Here is a 19,598-nt window from a genome sequence, read left to right as displayed (position 1 = left end):
ACACATGGGTTCTTCAGAGGGGCCTGCAGGGGCTGTTACTGCACTGCTCCCTGACCAGGAAGTCTGTCTTGGCTTTGTGTCTTCTATCACCACACCCACTTCAGCTTTGCCTACAGAGTCCACCCTACAGCCTCTTTGTGCTGGGGTATGCTTGTCCACTAGACAGATTCTCAGATAGGATATCAGCAGGATCAAACACAAACAACTACAGTTTCTGTAATACATTTTTATTTTATTTATTTATTTTTTTTGGCGGTACGCGGGCCTCTCACCGCTGTGGCCTCTCCCGCTGCGGAGCACAGGCTCCAGACGCGCAGGCTCAGCGGCCATGGCTCACGGGCCCAGCCGCTCCGCGGCATGTGGGATCCTCCCAGACTGGGGCACGAACCCGTGTCCCCTGCATTGGCAGGCGGACTCCCAACCACTGCGCCACCAGGGAAGCCCCTAATACATTTTTTTAATGGAAAATGTCAAGCATTGTATAGAGTGTATTCTAATAAGAGTACACTAGTGTCCTAGTAAGAATAACCAGCTCACAATTAACCATTCTAATTATGAGTGGACTGAAACTGAAAAATGTGAATAACTTTTATAATTTATGAGAAACAAATAACGCTTGTGACAAATGATATTTATAATTATGTTTGATGATCTTTTCCCTCAGCACCTATTAGTTTGGTGAGAGAGACCAGGAATAAGCCCAGTTCGAGAAACAATCCCAGGATTAACAGATACATGGATAATTGAAAACTGACAAAAGAGCATGCCCATCTTACCAGTTGGGAAACTAGTTGACTAGAGTTGCAAACTGTAAGCAGATTTATTTCTAAACTGTCAGTTGTCCACATCTTACATGCAGACTTCCGTCTGTACGCCTCTTCTCTAATCTTCAGTGACATTTCTCCTGACTTTCCTCCCTTAAATAATCTATATGTTATTCAGTTGTGTCTATAATGTTATTTTAAGATAAGAAACAAATTTTAAAACTTCAAACATTGGAATTATATAGTTTCTACTGAGGATTATGAAAAACCGGACAAGGTCTCTCCTATAACCATGTATAACACACAGCAGGAGCAAAGCAAGTGCTTGTCATGTGTGTAGCTACTTATTAATGCACTTCTGGAAATGCAGGAATTTCTTTGAGATTTTGACATGCTTGTGTGTTCACTGTTTTTTTTTTCTTCCAAGATAAGTACATCTTAAGAGATTTCTTAATAGTAAAATTGAAAGCTCTTACAAGATGAGAAATAGAAAAGTCAATTTTGCAGTAAAAATATTAATTCACCTTATATTCTCCATATTTAATGCATACATAATGCATTATGTTCCATGCTTAACATGTAGTTTGGATACATAAAGTTAGCTGTTGAAAATATGTTTTGGATAGATTGTTTTCCTTAAAAATTTTAGCTCTAATATTAAATTAATGTTAATATTAAATAATTTTTAACTTCATAAGTTATGCCCTATAAAAAACACTTTGCTTACTTCCAGAGTGGGACTTAACCATACTAATATTATATATTAAGAAAGAAAGTCAAACTAAGTGGAGGGAATTTGACAGATGCAGAAGATAAGTATTGAAATTTGTCGGGATTTTAGAGCACTACCCACAGGGACATTCAATAGACAAAACAGGCCCATTGTCCTACACATATCTTGAAATAAATGTGTAGTTGATGCAAATTATCTCCCATTTTGGTAGGAAGAATCTATAGTAGTTTTGGAAAATAGTGCCATCTATGCATGAAGTGTAGTCAAATATATCATCTTTACTCAATGTTTTCCATGTCAGGAACTAATAAATTCCTAACACCAGAATTACAATAGGGACAAAGTCTGTCATGGAGGTGATAGAGACATATATAGTAATCTCCTAAGGTTGATGTTGAGACACATGTACTTTAGTAGATACAGTCCTCGCAAGTAACTAGTCTTAAGAAGTTATCCCCAGCAGTGCGCATTTATCAGTAAACAGGACTCATCTGATGATGGAAGAGTATTTTATATACTTTCAATATTAGAACATGAAGTCAAAGATTTTTTATAAAAAAATTATTGCCTTATGGCAGCTATACAGATCTATAAATTGACTCTTTTGTCTCCTTGGAAAAAGCTGACATGAGATTTAAATGATGTGTATTTTTTTTCTCTTAGTGCACCACCAACAAAATCAATAAACCAAAAAGTAAAAGCCCTCTTCACAAATTTTGAGCATCATCTACAGCTTTATGTGGTGAGAGATGCAGCCACCATTCTCAAGTGATTCAAAAGGAGTCAAATGGTGTTGAGCTAAATTATAACCCTAAATGCATATTGGTGAAATGAGATGCTGATCCATTTGCACACTAATGTGCTATTTTTAAGTCATGCATCATAGCATCTTCAAAGAGGCCTGTCATAATTATGATGGATTAGACTGCAGAGTCAGTCCTAGATGCAGTAATTGTTTCACAGATGCTGCCGATGTGACTTGAATTCATAATAAATTATTGTCAGAGAGGCGGGAGAAGGAACAAAATCAAATACCAAAGGAAAACTGCTGTGGCTAAAACCTGTTTTGGTCTTAGGAAACCAAAATGTTAGCTACTAGTCAAAAGGCTAGTATTTTCAACTGAGATAAACAGACTTCATAAACGTGTACCTCTGACGCTGAGGATGCAGGTTGACATACTTGGCATTTTTACTTAAAGTTCTCAAGCTCTATCTCAATATATTTCTTTCTCTCCCTCTCCCTAATAGCTTATGAAACATTATTCTGGAGCATTAGCTGAAATCATAGAGTGGCCATAACATATTCTTGCACATTTCTATTACCTGGTTATAATTTGACCTTCAGAATTTCCAGAAGAAAAAAAATTGGTGGTATTTATAGCAGACGAAACTACTCTTTTTGGTTCCTTAGAAGGCCATACTTCATGGGGTATATTAGACTGTTAGAATAAAGGGAGAAACATAAATAATATGACTAGTAAGATCTAAATTATGACATTTTGAACTGTGATTTAATTAACACCTGTCATTTAGGTAGATGATTTCTAAAACTGCCTCTTTAGGCTTTGACAAAATGCCAAAGCTGGTTTTAGTATTTGAGTGTTATATTTAGTCCATTCTTAAAGTTTAAGTCACATTCTTAAAGTTTAAGTTTAAACCTTTTTGGTAAACCTATGAAGAAACTTCATGCTTTACCACATAATCAAAAACTGTGCGTGTATGTGTGTGTGTATACAATTTAAGTAATGAGTTACTTATTACATTTTGATTAGGGAAGATAACAGAGCAGTTAAAGCAGATGAATATCTGCCATGTCTTTTCCTAAATTAGGGATTCAATAGCCAGAAAAGTTTCCATAAGTCATTTATTGAACATTACTAATTTCTTTAAAAATGCATTTTTTTACATAGTCTCCTCTGTACCTGGTAACTACTGATATATATGCATTCTACTTAGAACACTAGTTCTTCTGCCTCACTGATGTTGATAGATATGTTTTGCGAACACTCATGGTCATTCTTTTAAAACTTAGTGGGACATGTATTTCTCTCTTATTATGGTAAGAGGGAGATGAAGTTAAATTTCATGAGAGAAATTTGGGTTTATGTCATGCAGACCCTGACAGCTGGAAGTGCTTTTCCCCTCTCCTGTGCAGTCACAATATGTCACCGTAACCACAGTCCGGGGCAGTGCAGAACCTGTGCCTCTTTGTCTTTGCTCCACCCCAGAGCACTTGCACTGAGTGGGGATTCAACTGATGCTAGACTGAATACGCAAATGAACTAATGCAAGTTGAGCTCCAATTCTCTCAATGACATTACTAGGGAAATTTTATAAATTGTGCTCGGATATTTTAGAGGAAAATCATCAGCATCCCAGCGTCAATTAAAAAGGTAATCTAGAAAGGTAGCAAGGAAGGGATCAGAATAACTCTGTGGCAACTTCAAATTCCATGTACTAAATGTTTACATCTTCTTTTTTGTTCTATTCCAACTCACACAAAGAAACAATACCTTGATGAAATACATGCATAATGCCTTTAATCATGCTAATAATTACAGTCCTACAGATATGTAAAAAGAATACTTTATCTTTTTATCCTAAGCCTGAAAAAAACTAAAATGTTGGCAAAGTATGAATTTATTAACAAAATAAAACCTACTCTTTGAATTATGCATTTTTCTTAATATTATGTGGCAGGAAGAGCTTCTATGGAGCTGCCAGTGTAGACCCTGTGGGAGCAATTATTTTGATGCCTAACTTGAGCAAATTGCTCAGTTTTTACATCAGTAAAATGAGAGAGTAAAACTAGATTCTTTCTTATGCTCTGAAATGTTTTGTACATTGTTACAACCATGAACTTCACATTTATCACTCATTTTGAATAAGTAATTTTAAACTTTCTTAGCCTCCCAAAAATTTAAAATGCTGTTCAGTAATTCTGTGGGCAAGAGCGCTTTGTCCACTACTATTCTGGAAACAAGGAAGACTACCCAAATAATATGGCATGTATTTGTTCCTGGGGAACTTTCATTCTATTTCCAAAAAAGAAGAAAAGAAAGAAATATGATTTGTTAATATTTTGGTAGCCCTAACAGTAGTGTACCTAGAACCAGCTCTTAACAGTTTGCAAGAGCAGATTGTGAAGTTTTCAGGAATTTTGTGAGCTGGCGGTTGATAGCTTGAAATCAGCCATCATCTGTAAGAACATCTCTTAAGGAATATGTTAAAAGCTCGCTGTTCATTTTGAAACTGTAACTAAATGCTATAACATCAAGTGCTGACACCATGAAAAACATCACTGGGTAAGCTTAACCAATCATCCTTTCCAGGTTTACCAAAGGCTCTTCTGCCTATGCCCTTGCATATAAACTTCATAACAGTTTTAAGAAAATATTAGTGCCTTAGGGCTTCCCTGGTGGCGCAGTGGTTGAGAGTCCGCCTGCCGATGCAGGGGACACGGGTTCGTGCCCCGGTCCAGGAGGATCCCGCGTGCCGCGGAGTGGCTGGGCCCATGAGCCAGGGCCGCTGAGCCTGCGCGTCCGGAGCCTGTGCTCTGCAACGGGAGAGGCCACAACAGTGAGAGGCCCGTGTACCGCAAAAAAAAAAAAAAAAATATATATATATATATTAGTGCCTTAGTTTTAATTGGCCAATGTCCTTGTAGGTGAGTCATTGTCCCTATTGTAAAAATTGAGTCTTGTTCTAAAATGAAAATTCTCTCTCCTGATTTTTATAGATATAAATTTATTTGGCATTAACTATATTACAATTTTATCTGGTATAAATTACCATATACAAACCTCAAGAGCTGGCATTACTTTAAAAACATTTGAATACTGTTAACAGTATGGAGGTTCCTTAAAACACTAAAAGTAGAATTACCATATGACCCAGCAATCCCACTACTGGGCATATACCCTGAGAAAACCATAATTCAAAATGACACATGTACCACAATGTTCATTGCAGCACTATTTACTGTAGCCAGGTTGAAAACAACCTAAATGTCCAACGACAGATGAATGGATAAAGAAGGTATGGTACATATATACAATGCAATATTACTCAGCCATAAAAAAGAAGGAAATTGGGTCATTTGTAGAGATGTGGATGGACCTAGAGTCTGTCATGCAGAGTGAAGTAAGTCAGAAAGAGAAAAACAAATATACATCAGTGCATATATATGGAATCTAGAAAAATGCTACAGATGAACCTGTTTGCAAGGCAGGAATAGAGACACAGACGTAGAGAACTGACATGTGGACATGGGGGGGAAGGGGAGGGTAGGACGAATTGGGAGATTAGGATTGACATACCCTACCATGTGTAAAATAAGTAGCTAGTGGGAATCTGCTGTATAGCACAGGGGTATAGCACAGGGAGCTCAGCTCAGTGCTCTGTGGTGACCTAGATGGATGGGATGGGGGGGAGGGAGGTCCAAGAGGGAGGGGATATATGTATACATATAGCTGAATCACTTTGTGGTACAGCAGAAACCAACACAACATTCTAAAGTAATTATACTCCAATAAAAAAAAAATTGAACGTTCAGTTTCACAATGGAATAGTATCCTGATCAATACTATACATCATATTAATTATATGTTCTCTAGTGTAGGAAAAAATGAAGGATATTTCATTTGAATCTCAAATCAATTATGAGAATTCAAAATATTTCTGATATCAGTCATGTAAAAGAGCAGATCTGAATGAATAAAAACTATTTCTGTTCTTAGTCTCTGAGGAGCAAAAGGAATGCCACACAAAATTATCTCTATAGCAAAAATTTGCATTCATTCATTCAAAAAAAAACTTAGCTAAACTATGGAAAAAGTTTCCTTATTCCCCTCAATTTTTAAAAATAACCTGTTAACTCTATTTTCACAGATTAGCAGGTAGATATCTACAAAAAATTATCTTGGAAGATTTGTCATATATAAATTATTGACTTTTATAAGCTTGAAAAAACTGTATATTTATATACACTGTAAAAATTATAGCATGAAAACTTTTTTTTGTTTGCGGTACGCGGGCCTCTCACTGTTGTGGCCTCTCCCATTCCGGAGCACAGGCTCCGGATGCGCAGGCTCAGCGGCCATGGCTCACAGGCCTAGCCGCTCCACGGCATGTGGGATCTTCCCGGACCTGGGTACGAACCCGTGTCCCCTGCATCGGCAGGTGGACTCTCAACCACTGCGCCACCAGCGAAGCCCAGCATGAAAGCTTTTTCAGTATTTCTACAGTGATCAAAATGAACAGGTCTCATTTCTTTCTTTTTTCATTAAAAATAAATAATGCTTCCAATATCAGTATAAAAGCACTAGGTGATTATAAGAGTGCTGTTGCAAGAAGATTACTGGATTGTGTAATATTCTGGGGTGTATACACAAAAAGTGTGGTTTGGCCACAGAAAGAAGTCAGAAGTCAAAGAAAATATTTCCTTTTTCTCCCTCTAAAATGGCACTTTATTGGTTTAAATATTCTGAATTAGATTCATAGACCAATAACAAATAATCCTCAAATAACAAGTTATCCTCATCCAAAAATGGAAAGATAATATACAATTTTCCTGTCCTCCCTGAAAAAGTTAACCATTTAACTTTTTACATCTGATGGTTGTATTCAGAAAAGGAATTGCTCTCATTGACAGAATAGTTCTAATAATAGAATTAGTGTTTAAAAATGGCTATTGTGTTTAAAACTCCATATTGAAGAAAATTTAATTTAAGTCACCTTCATTCTTCTTAGAAGCTGTTATTATGCTCATAAAAGATTTGCAAACTCCATCCATTGTAATTCTGCCCTTGACACTTTGAAGAATGTCCAAATTATGTGGTATGGATTGTAATAGAGAGTAATGTGTTAAATACTTTATATATAAATATTTTTATCTAAAAAATAAAGGACAATATATATTGTATACAGAGACTACAAGTTTTTATATAATATATAACAACATAATGTACATGTAAATACATTTTGTTTGGTATATGTGTAAATCAATTTTACAGTTGCCAAAGGGAAGCATTTTTTGCTGTAGTGTTTAGAAAGCTAATTAACCTAGTCTATGAAGAATTATCTAAGCTTATGTCTATGCTTCTTAATTTTTTTAATTGAAGTATAGTTATTTTACAGTGTTGTGTTAGTGTCAGGTGTACAGCAAAGTGATTAAGTTATACACACACCACACATATATATATTCTTTTTCAGATGCTTTTCCACTATAGGTTATTCTAGGATAGTGAGTCTAGTTCCTCGTACTATATGTTAGGTCCTTGTTACCTATTTTATATATAGTAGTGTGTACATCCCAATCTCCCCTACTCCACCCCTCCACCCCCACCCCCTGCTATTCCCTTTGGTAGCCATAAGTTTGTGAGCCTATTTCTATTTTGTAAATAAGTTCATTTGTATCATTTTTTAAGATTCCACATATAAGTAACACCATATGATATTTGTCTTTCTCTGTCTGACTTACTTCACTTAGTATGATAATCTCTAGGTCCCATCCATGTTGCTGACATTATTTCATTCTTTTTTAATGCCTGAGTAGTATTCCATTGTATAAATGTACCACATCTTCTTTATCCATTCATCTGTCGACAGACATTTAGATTGCTTCCATGTCTTGGCTATTGTAAATAGTGCTGCTATTAACATTGGGGTGCACGTATCTTTTCGAATTAGAGTTTTCTCTGGATATATGCCCAAGAGTGAGACTGCTGTATCATGTGGTAGTTCTATTTTTAGTGTTTTAAGGACCCTCCATACTGTTCTCCATAGTGGCTATACCAATTTACATTCCCACCAACAGTGCAGGAGGGTTCCCTTTTCTCCACACCCCCTCTAGCGTTTATTATTTGTAGACTTTTTGATGATGGCCATTCTGACCTGTGTGAGGTGAAACTTCATTGTAGTTTTGATTTGCATTTCTCTAATAATTAGCAATGTTGAGCATTTTTTCATGTACCTATTGACCATTTGTATATCCTCTTTGGAGAAATGCCTGTTTAGGTCTTCTGCCCATTTTTTTATTGGGTTGCTTGGGATTTTTTTTTTTTTTTAAGCTATATGAGCTGTTCGTACATTTTGGAAATTAAACCCTTGTTGCATCCTTTGCAAATATTGTCCCCCATTTTCTAGGCTGTGGCGGAGGAAGTGTTTAGGTAGCCTGTCTGCTGATGGGTGGGGCTGTGTTCCCACCCAGTTAGTTGTTTCGTCTGAGGCGTACCAGCACTGGAGCCTGCAGGCTACTGAGTGGGGCTGGGTCTTGGTGCCAAAATGTCAGTCTCTGGGAGAGCTCATGCAGATGAATTCCCCCCTCTCTATCCACCACCAGTCCCCAGGAGTCCCTCCAAGACCAGCAGATAGGTCTGTCCCAGGCTCCTATCAAATTGCTGCTTTTGCCCTGGGTCCCGGTGCACATGAGATTTTGTGTGCACCCTTTAAGAGTGAAGCCTCCATTTCCCCCAATCCTGGGGAGCTCCTGCAATCAAGCCCTGCTGGCCTTCAAAACCAAATGCTCTTTGGGGCTCCTCTTCCCTGTGTTGGACCCCCAGGGTGGGGGGCTCAGAACTCTCACTCCTGTGTGAGCACCTCTGCAATATAATTATTCTCCAGTTTGGGGTCATTCACCTTGGTGGGGGGTGGTATGGGATTTGATTACATTGGGAGTTCGCCTCTCCTACCAGTCTCTTTGTGGCTCCGTCTTTATGTCTTTAGCTGTAGAGGATCTTTTCTGGTAGGTTTCAGTCTTTTTTCAAGGATGGTTTTTCTGTAGATTGTTGTGATTTTGATGTGCTCTTAAGAGGAGGTGATGTTAGGGTCCTTCTATTTCACCATCTTGGCCGCTCTCCTATGCTTCTTAATTTTTCAAAAGTGGTAATGCCCCTGATTTTGGAGAAGCTCCTTACATCAAAGACTACAAATCAATTTTCATGATTCTGGAAACTAAAGGTTTTTTTTTATGAAAGGTTATTGATAATTAAGAGTATTAGTTTAGCTCAGAGCTACCCAATAGAAATACAACATAAGCCACATACCACATTTAAAATTTTCCAGTATTCACATTAAAACAAGTAAAAAGAAACACATGAAATTTAATGATATATTTTTTACTTATTATATCCAATATAGCACTGTTTCAGCATGTAATAAATATTTTTAAAAATTGAGTTATTTTATGTTTTTTGGTCCACACTAAGGTCTTTGAAATCCAGTGTGTATATATACTTACAGAACATCTCAATTTGGACTAACCACTTTTCAAAGGCTCAGTGGCCATTTGTGACTAGTGACTATGCACATCTAACCCATCTCTTAACATTTGAAAGGAAGTAGGTCTAGCAGAAATAAAGATATCACTTTGTTCTGTTATTTTTATTTGTCATTAGGAATTATGACCTTTTGATTTAAGTTTTGTTTATTAATATACATGCCTAAAAGTTCCAAAATGACACAGTTAAAAACAATCTCCCTCTCAGTGCTATTCTCCAGCCTCTCCATTCCTTTTCCTGGAGGCAAAGTATTATAACCAGTTTGTTGTATATTCTCCCAGAACTGATTTTATTTTTATTTTTGTAAAGGTACAGGTTGTGGCATTCTTATACATACTGTTCTGCAGCTTTCTTTATTTCATTTAATTGCTTGGAAATACTTCATCTGAAAATATAGGTTGTTTCCAAACTTTGCTAGTGCAAAACACTGTGCATACATAGTTTAACAAATATGTGCATATTTGTTAGATGAGAGTTTAAAACTGAAGGATCAAGGGAAGTTTCTACGAAATTCTGTAGATATTGCTAAATCCTCCTGTATGGTATTTGTATTAGTTTTGGCTCCTGAGAACTATGCGACAGCATGTCTGTTTCCCCATATGCTTGCCAACGTAGTGTATTATTAAAGTTTTTGTTTGTTGCCAATTTGAAAAAAAAAAACTGTATCTTGTTGCAGTCTTAATTTGCATTTCTTTTTATAAGTTCTGATGGACATTTTAAAAATATTTAACAGCCACTTGCATTTCATTTTCTGTGAACTGTCCATGTCCTTTGCTCATTTTTCCTGTTCAATGGGTGGTCTTTTCCCTGTCAGTTTGTATGAGTCCTATATATTAAGTATTATGTAACTTTTAACTTTGCTATGGGTTTATTTTTACATGCACAAATTTTATTGAACTTCCTCATCTTTTATGGCTTCTAGATTTTGTGTCACAAAGAACTTGTCCAGTCATTAGATTATTTTTTTTAAGTTTTCTCAGGCTGTTTTTAATTTTTTAGGGTTTTGTTTTCCATATTCAGAATTTAAATCCATCTAGAATACATTCTGGTATAAGATGTAAGGGACCGGTCCAACTGTATCATTTTTTCAGAAAACTATTCCATTGTTCTAATATATTTATTTGAAATGCCATCATTACCTCATACTATATTTCTATGTGTGTTTGAATCTATTTCTGGACATTCTATTCTATTCCATTGGTCTTATAAACACTCTATTATCTATTTATGTGCAAGTACAAGCTGTTTTAAGTACAGTAGAGCTTTTGTTGCTTTTTAATATCTTTCCATTTGGCTCCTGCCCTGCCCAAGCCCCATTAGATTCTCTTTCAGATTATTCCTGGTTATCCAGTTTGTTTATTTTTCCACGTGAACTTTAGAGTCAGCTTCTTAATAACTCAACCCATTCTTTTAGTATTTTTATGAAAATACATTAAATGAATAGAGTAATTTGACAACTATACAAGAACATATTATATCTTTCTACTTGTTTTGTTTTTGTGTTTGTGTATCCCTCAGTATTGTTTTAATGTTTTATTCAGCTAGGTCTTTCACATTTCTTTTTAAGTTTGTTCTTAGTATTTTAAAAATATTTTTTCTATTACAGTTTTTTATTCCACCATAGCTTCTGACTGGTTGTTGCTTTTAGGTACCAAGGCTGTTGGTTTTTTTTCTAGCTATTTTACTGTCATCTGTAACAGTTTTCCGGTTGATTATCTTAGTTGGCCAGTATACAATCTTATTCTCTGCAAATGATAACTTTAGTGTTGCTTCCCAGTGTTTGTTTCTTCCTCTGTTTCATTTGTATTGGTTAGTAAGCAATGGCTATTTTAATAGAGCTTTTTTATAGCCCAAAGGGAAAATAGTCTTGATTCTTTTTTCTACTTATAGCCTTAAAATAAATTTAATGAGAAAAACTGTGGGAAAATAAAGCATGACTCTATAATGAATGGGGCAGCATTCACTTTATATAATGGATTATTTTTTTCTTTTTTAGTGCCCATTTCTTCCTGCTTTCCCTATCATTTGGACTTTGAAATCCCCATCAGTATTGATCTCAGAAATGTTTGAATGAATGACTGAATAAAGAAATGATCACAAGATGAGCAAATTTATATCAATCTAGTGAAACTGATTGGATGCTCACTCTAAGCATAAAAATAAACAGAGTAGGATATTTTTAAGGAGTTCACAGTCCAGTAAGAGAGAGTAAACAAAATACAGTTGAATGTGATATGTTCAGCAGTAGACCATATACAAGATCAAAAGGCAGGATAAAACTGGGAGTGAGTAATTCTTTTGGAAAATCAAGGAAAAAATTCTAGGGGAGGTGATCTGAGACAGTTGTAACCAGACACAGGAGTCACAGGGCACAATAAGAGGACTAAGAAAGCATTCTAGGCAGATAAAACAACAGCATGGAGGTCTGAAACAGCTTACAATGTTTGGGTATTTATAAGCTGTTGTTATAGTTGGAGTATAATCTGTGGGAAGAAGTAGGTGGACAGAAAAATAGAAACCTGCATATGAAAAACCATTTATATTAGGCAGGAATTCTCAAAAGAAGTAGGCAGCAGATCTTATAGAGGAAAATATAGAATCACTTAGAAAAAGCATTTTATAAACTACACTTTCACCCCCACCCCCTCCCCTGGAATGTCAGCACTGCAGAGACTGTGCCTTATCTTCCAGGTGTATTTGGGTAAAGAGTTTGAGAACTACTAATGCAGGCACTATGGAGTCAATAAAGTGTGTTAAGAAGGGTATGACATCAGATTTGCCTTTTAGAACATTCCCTTTGATAACAGTTTGAAGGATCCTTGAAGGACTGGGGAGAGGACAGGCTGGGCTCAGGAGAAATCTTTTAAAAGCTATTACAGTAGATAATGAAGCAAGATAATGTAGATCTGGCTACCAAGTGGCAGTGAAGATAATTCAAGGAATACATAGGAAATGGAATTGATAGAACTAAGCAAATGATTGGATATGTAAGGTGCTAGAGAAAAAAGAAAGGAGGTCATCTTTCTCTATTGTTTTTAGCATTTTGACAAAAATAATTATTTGGGAAGGAAGTTGATACTATTTACTAATACAGTATGAACTTCCCACATTAGCTGGTGATTTTGATCTTTGTTTACTGTGACCATAAATATTTCAGAGTTGCTGGTAAGACAAGAATAATCATTTCCTGAGTAGCTCTTGGCTGTCACTCCGAGACATGAAAATGAGTATCACAGTTTGCTATGTCTAGGAATTCCAGTATTATTAATGCCATGATTCTTCTCTAAGGTGTACTGTGTTAGATATATATTAATGTACTTTAATTTTTGTTTCCATACGCTTTAGAATTCATTCAGAGGGCAGCCTTGTGGATGGCCCCGAAGCAAGCCTGATGGAACAGGATAGAACGAACCATGTTGAGGGCAACAGACTGAGTCCATTCCTGATACCATCTTCTTCTCCCATTTGCCAGACAGAACCTCTGGCTATAAAGCTCCAGAATGGAAGCCCATTAACCAAGAGACCTTATCCAGAAGTAAATGGAGACACCAAGTGGCAGTCTTTCAAGAGTTATTATGGAATACCCCACATGAAAGGAAGCCAGAATAGTCGCGTGAGTCCGGACTTTATACAAGAAAGTAGAGGGTATTCCAGATGTTTGCAAAATGGAGGGATAAAACGCACAGTTAGTGAACCTTCTCTCTCTGGGCTCCATCAGAACAAGAAACTGAAACAAGACCAAAAGGCCAATGGAGAAAGAAAGAACTTCGGGGAAAGCCAAGAAAGAAATCCAGGCAAAGGCAGCAGTCAACCAAATGTCTCCGATATGAGTGATAAGAGAGAATCTGTTAGCTCTGCAGCCCAAGAAAATGAAGTTAAAGATTTCACTGGTTTTTCATCACATAACTGCAGTGGATCTGAAAATCCAGAGCTTCAGATTCTGAACCAACAGGAGGGGAAAAATGCTAACTACCATGACAAGAACATTGTATTACTTCTTAAAAATAAGGCAGTGCTAATGCCTAATGGTGCTACAGTTTCTGCCTCTTCCATGGAAAACACACATGGTGAACTCCTGGAAAAAACACTGTCTCAATATTATCCAGATTGTGTTTCCATTGCGGTGCAGAAAACCACATCTCACATACATGCCATTAACAGTCAGGCTACTAATGAGTTGTCCTGTGAGATCACTCACCCATCGCATACCTCAGGGCAGATCAATTTCCCACAGACCTCGAACTCTGAGCTGCCTCCAGAGCCAGCTGCAGTGGTGACTGAGGCCTGTGATGCTGATAGTGCCAGTAAACCAGCTGCAACGCTAGGGACCTGTCCCTTTCAGAAACCAGAACAACGAAAGTCAGTTTTTGAGATATGCCCATCTCCGGCAGAAAACAGTAACATCCAAGGAACCACAAAACTAGTATCTGGTGAAGAATTCTGTTCAGGTTCCAGCAGCAATTTGCAGGCTCCTGGTGGCAGCTCTGAACGGTATTTAAAGCAAAATGAAATGAATGGTGCTTACTTCAAGCAAAGCTCAGTGTTCACTAAGGATTCCTTTTCTGCCACTACCACACCACCACCATCACAATTGCTTCTTCCTCCCCCTCCTCGTCCTCCGCAGGTTCCTCAGCTTCCTTCTGAAGGAAAAAGCACTCTGAATGATGGAGTTTTGGAAGAACACCATCACTACCCCAACCAAAGTAACACAACTCTTTTAAGGGAAGTGAAAATGGAGGGTCAACATGAGGCACCACCATCCCAGAGTCCAACTCCCTCTACACAAGTATCCAACCCCTCTCCGATGCTTCCAGAAAGGCCTCAGAATTATTGTGTTAACAAGAATGACATACGGACTCCAGGGACAATGACGGTTCCATTGTGTTCTGAGGAAACAAGACAACTATCAGAACATCTCAAACATAACCCACCAATTCTTGGTAGCAGTGGAGATGCACAGGACCACTGCCAGCAGTTGATGGGACACAAAGAGCAAGAGGTCTTCAAGAGTCAAGACAAGGAACAAACACGAGACCCTGTGCTCCCAACACAGCCCTATCTGAAACCAGGATGGATTGAATTGAAGGCCCCTCACTATCATCAAGCAGAATCCCATCTAAAATGTAATGAGGCAACCCTGCGGTCAATTCTTCAGTATCAGTCCAACCCCTCCCATCAAATGACCTCCAAACAATACACTGGAAATTCCAAAGTGCCTGGGGGGCTCCCAGGGCAAGCTTACACCCAGAAAATAATGCAACCGGAGCAGAGACCACCAAGGTACCAAGCTGAGATGAACCAAGGGCAGTCTCAAGGTACAGTGGACCAGCATCTCCAGTTCCAAAAACCCTCACTCCAGGTGCACTTCTCCAAAACAGACCCTTCACCCGAAGCTCACAGACAGTCAGTCTGTGCCCTGAGGTGTCATTTCCAACAAAGACCAGATCCCCAAACTGAGAAACTCATGCCACCAACATTAAAACGGCACTTGAATCAACAGGCTTCCGAGACTGACCCATTCTCAAATTCACACCTTTCACAACATAAGCCTCATAAGCAGGCAGCACAAACACAACCATCCCAGACTTCATATCTCTCTCAAAACCAGCAACAGCAGCAAAAACTACAGATGAAGAATAAGGAACAAATGCCCCAGACCTTTTCTCATCCCCAAGGCAACAGTGATCAGCAAAGAGAAGGATCATTCTTTAGCCAGATTAAAACAGAAGAATGCTTTCATGGTGAAGATCAACATTCAAAATCAAGTGAGTTCCAGACTCATAATCCCCAAGTGGGACGGGAGCAAGTACAAAATATGAATAGTATAAATTCCCCCTATGGTCAGATCTTGAAGTCAAATGCAAACAAAGTGCAGATTTCTTGTTCAAACAATATACACGTAGTTCCAGAAAATAAAGAACAGACTGTAAATTCTGAACTTTTTGCAGGAAACAAGATCCCAAACTTGCATCACATGCAATATTTTCCAAATAATGTGACCCCAAAGCAAGATGTTCTTCACAGGTGCTTTCAAGAACTAGAACAGAAGCCTCAACAAGCTTCAGTTCTACAGGGATATAAAAATAGAAACCAAGATATGTCTAGTCAACAAGCTGCACAGCTCGCTCAGCAAAGGTACCTGATGCAAAACCAAGCAAATGCGTTCCCTTTGCCCAATCAGGCAGGAAGTCACATTCAGACCCTGCCCCAGAAGGACATCCAAAAGCATGCTGCTCTAAGGTGGCACCTTTTGCAGAAGCAAGAACAGCAGCAAACACAACAACTCCAAGCCGAGTCTTGCCATGGTCAGATGCAAAGGCCAATTAAGGTCGAACCTGGATCCAAGCCCCACGCCTGTATGCGCCTCATGTCAGCACAGCCAGAAAACAAAATGTGGAAAAAGATACCCAAGCAAGAGATTCCACCTCCGAGCTGTGATAACATGCAGCAGCGGAGCATCCTTGAGACCATGGAGCAGCATCTGAAGCAATTTCAGGTCAAATCATTATTTGACCATAAGGCTCTTACTCTAAAATCACAGAAGCAAGTAAAAGTTGAAATGTCAGGGCCAGTCACAGTTTTAACTAGACAAACCACTGCTGCAGAACTTGATAGCCACACCCCAGCTTTAGAGCAGCAAGCAATGCCTTCCTCAGAAAAGACACCAACCAAAAGAACAGCTGGTTCTGTTCTCAATAATTTTTTAGAGTCACCTTCCAAATTACTAGATACTCCTATAAAAAATTTATTGGATACACCTGTCAAGACTCAGTATGATTTCCCATCATGCAGATGTGTAGGTAAGTGCCAGAAATGTACTGAGACACATGGTGTTTATCCAGAATTAGCAAATTTATCTTCAGATATGGGATTTTTCTTTCTTTTTAAAAATTTGGAGTCTGGCAGCAATTTGTGAAGGCTCATAAAAACCTGAAGCTTACATTTCTTGTCTTTAAATTACAGATGCTTGTGCTGTGCAAGAGAGAACTTCACTTACATTCAATTTTTCAAAAAAATTAAAAAATTGTGCATGCTCATTTGTCCCTCCCTTCAAACCATTTAAAATATAAAGGTATCTGTTTTAGCCTAATCAATCTAGTTAACTCTTTGTATATCATCTCCTGGAGAGATAGCCAGGCAGTAAAAACACCTTGTTAAAATGAGAAAATAACTGCCATATGCAAACTAATGTAGGAGCTTTTAATATTTTTTAATTCAAGATTGAATGTATTAGTAGTTTTACAAGATTAACTTTTATAATAGATAAGGGGACATTATCATCTTCTGTCTTGGTGACTTAGGGGAAATTTTAATGCCAAAGTTCTGAATATTCATAAAGTTGCCCTTTCTCCGTGTATACATTTGAAACATTGTGTGATTTATATTTGATATTTTCTCTTTAAAAGTTTCATCTTTTTGATAGAAAATATGGTATTTCCCTTTCTTTTTTTAAACAAGCATCTTTTTGTTAAAATTCAAGATGCATGATAGGTCTGTTGGAATAGGGAAACTTTTTGCTGATTGATGCAGTTATATATATATATATATATATATATATATGAAGATCTTAATTATAGCTACTCAGCTTGGATACAGTAGAAGACATTTGTAAAAACCAGCATTCGACTAATGTGGCTAATGGTCCACCCACTTTATGTTATTCCTCTTAAAATGGGACACTCCACATTTTATAGAAGGATGGAGGGAAGATCCATACTGCCCCTTTGTGTGTGGGTAATATTATTGCCTCACTGGCCTAATGTGCCACACATGTCATAGACAACATTGGGTAAGTTATACTCATCTTCACACCCTTCTCCTATCACACAAACCTTTTTTCCCCACTTTTCATCTTTGATAGTTTACAAGAGCCTCTTCCTTTTATCTGACCCTCTCTTCAATATGTTCTCTCATCATAAGTTCTAAAGTAATACATACAATATGGGTCTGGATTGAATGTTCTTATTTTCAAAACAGAGTAATCGAATATTGTGGGGAAACGAGAGGAGAAAAAGGTATCTTGACAATAAACTGAACAAAATCCTGGGGGTGAGATAGGACAGGAAATTTTATTTTTAATCTTTTAACATCCAAATAACAGGCAGGCATCTAGTAAGCTGTAATTTTTTTTCTTCAGTTTAAAAAATTGAACTGTAGTTGATATTACATATAATATATTCTAATTCCCTCACTGTCTATTTAGTTCCACTTACTTGATTTAAAATAATTCCTTATCCCATATCTGAAATGCAATTTAATATATTTTTATCCAACAGGCAGAATGGACATATACTTAATTATTTGGCACATTTTCTAACAGATTAGTCCATCAGTTTACTCATTTTAAAGAAAAAAAATGTTTAAAGTCACATTTAGGACCCTTAATGTACAGGTGGGGGATAAGCTTTGTGGATGTAGCCTTTATATTTAGTATAATTGAGGTCTAAAATAATAATCTTCTATTATCTCAACAGAGCAAATTATTGAAAAAGATGAAGGTCCTTTTTATACCCATCTAGGAGCAGGTCCTAATGTGGCAGCTATTAGAGAAATCATGGAAGAAAGGTAATTAACGCAAAGGCACAGGGCAGATTAACGTTTATCCTTTTGTATATGTCAGAATTTTTCCAGCTTTCACATACAAAGCAGTAAACAATTGTAAATTGAGTAATTATTAGTAGGCTTAGCTATTCCAGGGTTGCCAACACTACACACTGCTATTCACCAGAGAGTCACAATATTTGACAGGACTAATAGTCTGCAAGCTGGCATAGGCTGCCCACTTTGAGATGGATGCCAGAAAACCCAGGCATGAACAAGAACCAGCCAGCTAGCCTGCCAGGCACAAGGGTGCTGGCACAGGCTGCAAAGAGAGCGCCCACTCTGGTTTTCCCACTTGATGATAAAAAAGGAAAAGGGGGGAAAGGTGGTATAAGAAAGGAACCATTGAGTTAAATTCACCTAGAGTTATAAATGAGTAGTTATCTCCAAGGAAGTTGTCCATTAGTATGAGCAGAGGGCAAGAGTGATATACTGAATAGAAATAGAGACAGATTCTATTTATAGCTGCATTTTTTTTAACTTGTCAGTCATAGGTATGCAAGTACTTACCTGAATCTACACAGTTACTCCTGCATGTCATCTTGCAGACTTGAAGACTGTTATGAGCAAGATAATCAATGCAGAGAGAGACTTTCATATAGGTATCCACAGCTCTGAGCTGTTATTATGCTAGGGTGCCTTTTCTTTAAGAGGTAGGCATTTTTATCATTAAAATACATTAGGAGACATTCTGGGCAGCAAGGACATATTCCATATCATTGTTGCCTCAAATTCAAATTATTCATTTCTAAATTAGCACATAGAAATTCACTAAATAATCGTCTAGTAGCCTGGCAAAAATAGTGAATTTCCCTAAGTGCCCTCTTTTATTAGCAAGGAGTAAGTAGTGCTTTGGTCATAAGGGAAAATATAATCTATTTCTAGAATTATCCTATATTTTCAAAATTGCTGGATACTGGTTATTTGCCAGCCTTTTAAAAAATGAGAGATTCTTAGAGAAACATTCCTAACTAAAATCTTACGATTCCCCAAGTTTTAAAATAACTAAATTTAGTAAAGGACAAATAGTACGTATCTTAGAAGACTGAATTTAACAAACTTTAAAAAGTTTTGTGCTTTGTGAAATTATGTATAAAAATAAGCTTTCCCATTATTTTTACCCATCATATAATTTCAAAATAGTTCATTACAATTTTCAGTATATTTTGATACTGAAGAAATACAAGGCTTAAAGTCTACTATCCAGTTTGCTTGGCTTAG

The 19,598-nt window shown here is 37.2% G+C and overlaps 1 protein-coding gene across 2 annotated transcripts in view; it reads left to right on the top strand.

Moving 5' to 3' along the window:
• The window catches only part of TET2 (tet methylcytosine dioxygenase 2), a 143,973-nt gene that overhangs the window by 83,205 nt on the left and 41,170 nt on the right, over positions 1 to 19,598 (top strand). For both annotated transcript variants that reach the window (XM_082606896.1, XM_082606897.1), the window contains exons 3-4: positions 13,122 to 16,576; positions 18,251 to 18,341. In XM_082606896.1, the coding sequence (XP_082463022.1) occupies positions 13,168 to 16,576; positions 18,251 to 18,341 (3,500 nt within the window). In that variant the 5' untranslated portion in view covers positions 13,122 to 13,167. The remainder of the gene's footprint in view (positions 1 to 13,121; positions 16,577 to 18,250; positions 18,342 to 19,598) is intronic.

The sequence above is a fragment of the Mesoplodon mirus genome (assembly GCF_964341445.2).
Source record: "Mesoplodon mirus genome assembly, chromosome: 2".
NCBI classification, from domain to species: domain Eukaryota; kingdom Metazoa; phylum Chordata; class Mammalia; order Artiodactyla; family Ziphiidae; genus Mesoplodon; species Mesoplodon mirus.
The sequence above is the reverse complement of the archived record's forward strand: the minus strand, read 5'-3'. Positions and strand labels throughout refer to the sequence as shown.